Here is a 9741-nt window from a genome sequence, read left to right as displayed (position 1 = left end):
GTGGTGGAAAAGGGAAGTAGTACATATATGATAATATGTGATGAATAATGATGTGCAGGATGGATGATTTATAATGTGGCTATGCTAGTAACATGTGATTAGGGGATGTGATATGTTTATACATTATTTTGTTTGCGTAAAATTATATAATAAGTTCATATACTTGTCTACTGTTGTATCATATGCACTTGTTAGATGAAGAATGTGGTTGACATGGATGGATTGATTAGAAAAGATGGGTGGCAATTGCATGAGAATATGAATTTTGTGATTATGAATATGTTTAGGTGACGAAGTGGATTTCTTTTTTTTTTTTGAAACAACCCCAAAGCGGGTTTACCTCATTTCATTGATATCACTAAAAACCAACGACATAACATGTTCGGGTAGCGAACTATCCCAAAATTGCTTACCTATGACTGTCGAATCAAAATGGGCAAGCTCATGAGCTACACCATTAAGTTTTCGACTTACGAAAGACCAACAAACATAATCGAAATCAGAACAAAAGTAAAGAATGTCATCTAGCAGTAAATGAAAGTCGCTATTTCCTTTCTCCTTCGTCTTCAAAGCCTCAATCACCGTCTTGCAGTCACTCTCGATAATAATACTCGTGTGGCCGCGCCTCCTTGCCTCTTTAATGCCTTCAAGAATCGCCAACGCCTCCGCCAGCCGTGCCTCCATCTCCTCCATCCTATGCTCCGCCATTCCCCACACCACCTCCCCTTCACTTCCACGACAGATCAGCCCAATCCCCATTCCCCAGCCCTCCTTTACCCCTGCGTCAGTGTTCAGCTTCACAAAGCCTGTCTCCGGTTTCTCCCACTGTCCACCACCTCCTACTGCTACCACTCTCCCCTCCCTGTTGTGCATATCAACCTCCAACTCCCTCCTCATTCCCTTCATCCTCTTAACCACCTTCGACACCTCAATCTTCTCGTTTTCAAACACCATTTTATTTCTTGCTTCCCACATCGCCCAACACCCGAAGATGAAAGTATCTATCTCGCTATCCCCCAACTCCCTCCACACATCCTCCACCCACTCCCTCACCCGCACATACCCCTCCGTCCTCCTAACCTCCAACCCCAACCTATCCCACACCCTTCCCGTCCACCCACAACCCCTTACAAGATGAAGACTAGTCTCCAACTCGCAACCACACACTGGGCAGCCCGCATCCACGGAATGGATTCGAGTAGCTATGTTCGTTTTTGTAGCAATTGCCTCGTTACAGAACTGCCACATAAACACCTTAACTCGGGGCCAAACATTCGCTTTCCAAATACGGTTCCACATCGCCTTTTCCCGTATACAATTCGATGACCCAACTGCCTCCCATTCTCCACCAAGCAAAGCTCTATATGCGGACTTTACCGAATAGTCCCCATTCTTTTCGAGGTCCCATGTCCATCCATCCTCAGGTCTCGTGTTACTTATGCGTATCTTTAGGATTCGTTCTTGTTCGAAAGGAAGGAACAGTTCACTCACCTTAGCCAAGTCCCACGAACCTCCATCAGCCGGCCACAAATCCGCTACCATCATATCAGCCGGTGCTTCACCTCGCGGGGAAAGAATCATCCTTGACTGTGTATGTGGAACCCATGGATCAGTCCAAACTTTCGTAGTCAAGCCGCCTCCTATGCGTCTCCGTACACCCAGTTTCAACACCTCTCGAGCTTCCCAAATTCCTCGCCACGTATAGCTAGGATTATCTCCAAGATTAGCTTCCAAAAACCTACCCGTGGGGAAATATTTACCTCTAAGAACTCGAACCATGAGGCTAGATTTATCGGTCAAGAACCGCCAAGCTTGTTTTCCGAGAAGCGCCATATTGAACTTATGGAAGTCCCTAAATCCTAGGCCACCCATCCCCTTCGGCTTACACATCTTTGACCACGCAACCCAAGGAATTTTCGCCTTACCCCGAGCTGCTCCCCACCAAAAACGCGAAACAAGGGACCGAAGTTCGTTACAAAAATTATCCGGGAGTTTGAAGACACTCATAGCATAGGTTGGGATTGATTGGGCTACTGCCTTTATCAACACTTCCCGACCTGCCTTCGAAAACAACTGCCCTTTCCATCCTTGTAACTTCTTCCCCAGTTTATCGCGTACAACATTCGCCACCACACTTCTCGATTTGCCCACCATGGTCGGCAACCCCAAATAACGATCCTGCCCATCCACCATACGCACCCCCAAAACTTGGGTAACCCCGCTTTTATCTCGTTCTCTTGTCCCCCGGCTAAAAGAAACCGTTGTTTTGTCAAAATTAATGACTTGCCCCGAGGCTCCTGCGTACTCATGTAAGATTTCCTTCACCTTAGCCGCTTCATTAATCGTTGCCTTTACAAAGAAAATACTGTCGTCCGCAAAAAGCAAATGTGTTACCGTAGGCGACTGAGGGGCAACCCGTACACCATGAATAGACCCAATCTCCGCTGCCCTTCTCATCATACTGGATAAGACCTCCGCACACAAAATAAACAAATATAGGGACAGCGGATCGCCTTGTCTAAGACCTCGCTGAGGGCAAAATTCTTCCGTCGGGGAGCCGTTGATAAGAACAGAGAAACGCACCGAAGTCACACATAGCATTACCCTATTCACCCATCCCGTATCCATTCCCATTCTGATTAAAACTCTCTCCAAAAAATTCCACTCCACTCTATCATAAGCTTTAGACATATCAAGTTTGAGAGCCATATACCCATTCTTGTGTTTGGAATTTTTCATATAGTGAAACATTTCGAAAGCAACCAGAATGTTATCAATAATGAGACGACCCGGGGTAAAGGCACTTTGATTTTCCGACAAAATCTCACCCAAGAAAGTTTTAAGCCGGTTAGCTAACACTTTCGACACCAATTTATAAATTACATTGCATAAACTAATCGGGCGAAAATCAGTCATTTTATCCGGTGCCTTCTTTTTTGGAATTAAAACAATGTGAGTTTTATTAATACCTTCCGGGAATGGAGCTCCTCGTAGAATGCCTATCACCGTTCGAGTCACAGCTTGTCCCACAATGTGCCAATAGGTTTGATAGAACAACCCATTCATGCCATCTGGTCCGGGAGCCTTCAATGGATGCATTTGATTCAGCGCGGTCACAACCTCCTCCTCTGTATAATCGCATCGAAGAAGCATATTCATCCTCTCGGTAACCCTCCCTTCTACTCCATCAAGCAGATGATCGAACCCAGTCGGCTGCCCCGTAGCAAAAACATCCTCAAAATACTCCCTAGCCACCTTAGAAATGTTATCCCTGCCTTCCCAAACCCTACCCTCATTATCAACTAATTTGGCTATATGATTCTTCTCCTTGCGTTGTGTTGCTTTTCTATGGAAGAATTTCGTATTCCTATCACCCTCCTTAAGCCAAATTGCCCGTGATCTTTGCCTCCAAAACAGCTCCTCTTGCTTTAACAATTCCGCTATCTCCTTCACCATCGCCTTCCTCTCCATTACTGCCCTCCTCGACCTCCCCCCCGCATTCAACACCTCTAGACGCCTTCGCTTTTTCTTCAAGTCTCTCATCACTTTGCCTATGCTAACCCCCTTCCACTTCTGTAAATCCTCCGCACACCGAGCTAATAAATCAACCAGGTCCGTGCCCCCACTGTCCCAGGCCTCTTGAACCACTCCTTCGCAACCATCCGCCCCCACCCACATATGCTCAAACCGGAAAATTTTATTAACCGCCTGCTCCTCACGGTTTCTACGCACCATACGCAACAAGATTGGGGCGTGATCAGACCACTCACGCTCTAGATGGGTAAGCTTAGCTCTCGGAAACAAATCGATCCAAGCCTCATTGCACAAGGCCCTATCTATTCGACTTTGCCTATTATCGTCATCCGCCTGTCCATTGTCATATGTAAACAAGTACCCCTCAAAATCGACATCCCTCAGTCCACAATCGTCCACTGCTTCCCGGAAATTATTCATTTGTCTTTGTGGTCGCACTCCCCCTTTCATTTCCGTCGCAAAGAGTACCTCGTTAAAATCCCCAATACACACCCACGGACCATTATATTGCGTTCCTAGCAATCGGAGCAGTTCCCACGAAAGATGCCTCTCAGAAACACTCGGCCACCCATAGAAACCCGTCGCTCGCCAAGACCCATCATCCCCCATAATCTCGAAATCCATATGGTGAACCGAAGCCGACCGAAACGTACAACGAACATGCTTCTTCCACATAAACGCCAAACCCCCAGACCTCCCCACACTATCCACCTCCATTCCCTCATACTCATCAAAACTAGCCCTACTCTCCTAAATTCTTCACCGCTAAGCTTGGTCTCGGAGAGAAAGACCAAGGCGGGGGCCTCTTTCCGTAGTAAATTACGGAGACCACTAACTGCAGCGGGATTGCCCAGCCCCCTGCAGTTGAGACTTAAGAGATTCATTGGGCCCGGCGGGGTTGAGCGCCCTCAACCTCCGCCTCAGATGAACATACATCCATGATTTTCCGATATTTAGACACCCCATCCTCACGTCCTTCACTCCCCAGTACACTATAACTCCTTTTTTCACCCGTATGCACCATACTGGTCTCTCTTCCTCCCTGTCCTCCTTCCTTTGGCTCCTTATATTTCCTCGTCCACTTCCTCGCCTCCCCTCTCCCCTTTTCACCTTCCTGACCCTGCCCTACACCAACCATCTCCATGACCTCTCCCTCCTCCTGCTGCTCTCCACTCTCCACTACGGTATTCTCCCTTACATCCACCTCCTCCCCACCCAACAAACTTCCTACTATCTCCACGCTCTCCACACTAGTTTCCCCTCCTTCTCTCATCCCGTCATTTTTTCTACCCCTCTGCACTTCCTCTCTTCGCCTCAAATTTTCAGCACTACACTCCCCTCTGCCCTCCTTTGCCACACTCCTCGATTTGCCTTTAATAGAGATGCTTTTGAGTTTCGCTATCATATTCGATACTGCCTCCTCTTCATAGCGCCTTTGCTCTTCTTCAAAAGCTCCAAACAATGCCCTAGCTTTTGTATGATTGACCTCAGCCATGGTTTTCACCACCCTCCGTGGTGAGGCCCTCAAATTTTCGCTAAATCGAAGCTCCCCTTCTTCATATGGCCCATCGTCGCAATCCTTTTCTCCGTGTCCTAAGACTCCACAGCCGTAACAAAATATAGGAAGTCTTTCATACTTCACTTCAAATTCGACCTTCTCTCCCTTCGCTAGTATAACTTTCACAGAATCACGTAACGAGGAACGCACATCATGTAGTACCCTAACCCGGACAGCCCTCTCCACTTCAGGCAATGGCGCTTCATCGACTCCCACATAACGGCCTAACTGCATCCCTAGTCTCCGAACATTATCCAAATTCGTACGTCCCCTCAATGGCAAATCATAAACCCTAGCCCAAAACGAAACATGGTATAGTGGTGTATCAGACACTTTACCATCACTTATAAGGTCATTAAAGCACCAAATGAATTTATCGAAGTGCCACGGTTGCCCATCAACTACCTTAACTTTATCGCTCTCGAATTCAAACTTGAAGATGAAAATCTTATTTTTAACATCAATTAGGTTTCCAGCAACATTACCTTTAGGGTTCCACAATTTTGTCATGGTGTCGATTGCAGCCCTTGCATTTATTGCCTTCGACGTCCAGATTCTGCCCACCAGAATGGCCTTCGTTTTATCAGTTTCCGTCTCCTCCTCTCCCACATCCCAAACAAACTCTTCATCCTCTCCCACTACGCTTTTGCCCTTCCTTTGCCTCAAATCGGAACTTGATGCCATGTCGAGAATAAAAAATGAGACCAAACCCTAGTTCGATGTCTAGAAATCACCACGAGAAAAGTAGAAGACTCCTTGAAGAGAAAGGATGAACCTAAAGACGAAGATTAGACGGAGGCTCTCATAGAAACCCTAGAGAGATACGTTCTTGACGAAGTGGATTTCTAATATTGTTGTATTAGTAACATGGAAATAGGATTTGTAATGTATGAGTATGCTTTGTTTTACGAAAAGTTATAAAGTTAAAACATGCAGGTAGTACATGATTGATAAGTTGAATGTTATATGAGCATGATAGATGTTATTGTTTAGGTTTTGGTAGGTAGTAACATGTGGTTAGGGATGGTGGTTTTACAAGTATCAAGTCCCTTTTGTTCACCTTGTTGATGTTTAAGTTGTTTGAAAGAGAAAATCAAATAGTTATGTTGTCTGTTTATAGAGAGGCTGTCTTTAAACTGTTATAACTTGAGATGTATATATGATTTTGATGTGATTACAATCGGAGGTGGTAGCTTGTTCTTTTACGATTCTAACAATAGGTCACACGCCCAAAATGACCAAGAAACGAGTGACATATGACCGTTTTACGAAAATTGGACAGTGCTGAGAAATGCGTAGGGTACTCGATCGAGTGGCTCTCACTCGATCGAGTGCACCCCTTGTTACTCGATCGAGTAACCCTTACTCGATCGAGTAGCCCTGGGGATTTCTTATACGTGCTTCTGACCTTCGCCTACTCGATCGAGTAGGCTGTACTCGATCTAGTGACCCCTATTTTGGGTCATATGCTTATCTTTTGACTTCGTTGCATATTATGTTTAATTCAAAGGTGTTATTTTGCTTCTTTATGCATTGTTTTACATGTGTGTCGGTCTTGATGTGTAAGTTACCCAATATTATGATGTAAGAGAATCACCTTATGATGGGTATGCGTTTGGTGGGGAGGACATGAGTTATATGTGGTTGTGATGGATAGTGGGAAAAGAAAAGGGAGGTTAATAAGCTTATTGAGGCATGGAGCATGTTTTGTGAGATGTGGTGAGTGATATGATGGTGTTTGGAGTAATGTAAAAGTAAGTGATATGGGTGAGGGAGTGATGTAAGTTTATGGAACATGAGAACAAAAAGATTGAAATGGGGGATGCAAATAGTGGCAACTTGGGATGTGTGAGGATTTATGGAGGGAGATAGTTAGGAATGTGTTGGTTAGGAATATATGTAATGAAAGGTAGTTGTAGAGAGAGAGAGAGAGAGAGAGAGAGAGAGAGAGAGAGAGAGAGAGAGAGAGAGAGAGAGAGAGAGAGAGAGAGAGAAAGAGAAAGAGAGAGAGAGAGAAGAGTGGTATATAGTGAACTTAGATGGAGACATGTCGCGACGTGGATCTGTAGATAGTGAGTGAGTTGAGGAATTTGGTTTATTAAGAGGTGAAACTAGTGTGTGATTTCCTTGGGCAAGTAACGGTGTGAAACGAGTTTTGGTTTAAAAAAAAAAGGAGTTGGAAGGTAGATTTTGTTTTTGCGGATTGATTAGTGACACGTGTGAGTAATAGCATGATGAGAGAAGATCCATGGTAAGAAAGTTTGAGATGGTCCTGATACGAAACAATGGAGTTTGAGTTTTGGAGCAACGTAAAGGTAACCGGATTACTAGAGAGTTAGGTACAAGGAGTAAGGAGATGAACTATTAATTGGTATTGTTGGGTGTAAAGAGAAAAGAAGGATAAAAGTAAGCTGAGAAAAATGTTGACCGGAGTTATGTGATATAGAAGTAAGGAATCGTCGAGATGTACGATACTATCATGAGGATGTGAGTTAATGGTTATATAGGAGTTTCAGGACAACATGATTAGTCATGAGTTTCGAGGAATTAAAGGAGTAAGAAGTTGGTGGAGTATCTGCACGATATGAGATTTTGGTGGAGAGTTAGATGACGATACAATTAAGGATAGTATTAGGAAGAATGTTGAGGTAAATTTTGTTGGTGGATTTGATGTCGTTATTTGGAATGCTAACTGAAGATAGGAAATGAACTGTTATATTTAGAGGTGAGTGTAAGAGATTTGTTATACGAGCAGTGGTGGTATTGTGGTGTTGTCACTAGTGGTTAAGTGTGATGATAAATAGTAAATATAGTCATTTTAAAGAGGTTGATGTTATAGAGGCCGAAATGATATGTATGGTTGTGAGAGAGTATAAGATGTGGTTATAGGAGGCGGTTGCTAGTAGTTAAGTATTAGCGGTATGGTTATATTTCGCAGGAGGTGATGGTTATGCGAATGGGAGAATGTGTAATGAGGGGCATACGAGTTAAGCTCGGGCGAGAGGTAACATTTATCAAGTGGTAACTTATATATTTAGGATTGACTAGTTGGATGTGATTACGGGTCTATGATGTGTATAAATGTTTGTGTGAGGTTCTGACCTCACGATAAGTGGTATGGTGTGATAGTTATAAAGTTGTTATTTGAATGTTCTAAAATGCATGTTGGGTACAGTAACCTAATTGAATGATATTCAAAAAGTGACAGTTTGAGTGATCTAGCATGGCTAGTTAAACTTGCATGTGTAATCATGATACATGTTTATTCCGTGAAAAGGTATGGATGATATTCATGAGGTTCTTATCTTTTTATTCCGTGTAATATGTTGCGTTGTGATCTGGAAAAGCGGTTTTGAGTAAGTTTGCTTGTCCGGGAAGTTGTGTTTATAGGAATTGTATAAGTTGTGATGTTTATCGATGTGGTGGTTGTGCCTCGGATGGTGATCTGGGCACGGTACTTCGTGTTGTGATGCAAGTATTTTCGCGCTACGGTACGGCTGTTGGTGGCGGTGTTGCGATGCCGTCATCGGTTGTGGTGGAGTATCACTACAACGAAAACGCGGGAAACTGACGGAAAAATTATGGCCATACTGACGGCATTTCCGTCAGTATTTCAATTTCTGACGACGGAAATTCCGTCGAGAATCGTGTCGATTCATTTCGTCAGTAAAATACCTGTACTGACGGAATTTCCGTCAGCCTTCCAAAATACTGACGGATATTTGACGGAAAATCCGTCTTTATTTTTAGGTCAAAAGTGACGGAAAATCCGTCAGGTTTTTGCATTACTGACGGAAAATCCGTCAGTGTTGTCTGACACGTGGCATTCCACGTAATTTCCTGAAATCACATGAAAAGATGGTAGTGACGGAATTTCCGTCAGGATTTTCTTTTTACTGACGGAAATTCCGTCAGTTGCTAGACACGTGGCACGTTTCTGTTAATTCTGGGAAAATGATGGGGAAAAACAGTGACGGAAATTCCGTCAGTTTTTCGAAATTAATGACGGAATTTCCGTCAGATGTATTAAAAAACAGGAAAGGATACATCAGCCTGCTGCCCAGCCACGATGCGTTTTTTACATCGTTTCAAATACAGCCTGCTGCCCAGCCACGATGCCTATTTGCATCGTTTCCAATATAAACAAAACCTGCAAAACACATCCAATCGTCGACCGCCAAGCGGGAATCCATTTTCACGTCGACCGCTAATGCGGGAATCAATAGACAACAAAAGAGAAGGGGACGCAAATTGTTTTACATAAAAACATAGTCAAATTTGTACATTGTCTTACAAATTAAACACGAAAGAGAATTGTCTTACCATGTCTTTCATACTCCCTACTAGACGACAATACTAACTAAACTAAAGTTCTAACCTAAAGGCTCTAACCTAAAGGCTCTAACCTAAAGGCTCTAACTTAAAGGCTCTAAGTGTTTATAGGCTCAATAAAACTACCACCAGTACCTCCAAACCCGTCATCACCACCCCCAAAGTCATCCCGTCTATGTGGAGTAAATTGTGAACACGTGTTTGGGGGTTGAGATGCTTGCATATCAGCCCAAGCCTTTCTCATTGCCGCCATTTCTTCAGCCTGTTCACGAACCTGTCTTTCAAGAGCAACTCGAGCGGCTCGCTCATCATTCATT

The 9741-nt window shown here is 44.0% G+C and overlaps 1 protein-coding gene across 1 annotated transcript; it reads right to left on the bottom strand.

Annotated features, from left to right (window-relative positions):
- Nucleotides 1–336: 336 nt before the first annotated feature.
- LOC141618434 (uncharacterized) lies at nucleotides 337–4251 on the bottom strand. Its single transcript, XM_074435546.1, has one exon. It carries the CDS (start codon nucleotides 4249–4251, stop codon nucleotides 337–339), a length of 3915 nt encoding a protein of 1304 aa, XP_074291647.1.
- Nucleotides 4252–9741: the final 5490 nt, after the last annotated feature.

The sequence above is a fragment of the Silene latifolia genome, chromosome X (genome assembly GCF_048544455.1).
Source record: "Silene latifolia isolate original U9 population chromosome X, ASM4854445v1, whole genome shotgun sequence".
Taxonomy (NCBI): domain Eukaryota; kingdom Viridiplantae; phylum Streptophyta; class Magnoliopsida; order Caryophyllales; family Caryophyllaceae; genus Silene; species Silene latifolia.
Note: the sequence above shows the minus strand (reverse complement) of the source record. Positions and strands in the feature narration are given on the sequence as shown.

Coding starts and splice junctions, on each gene's coding strand:
- LOC141618434 (XM_074435546.1), bottom strand. CDS start 4,251: ATGGAGGTGGATAGTGTGGGGAGGTCTGGGGGTTTGGCGTTTATGTGG.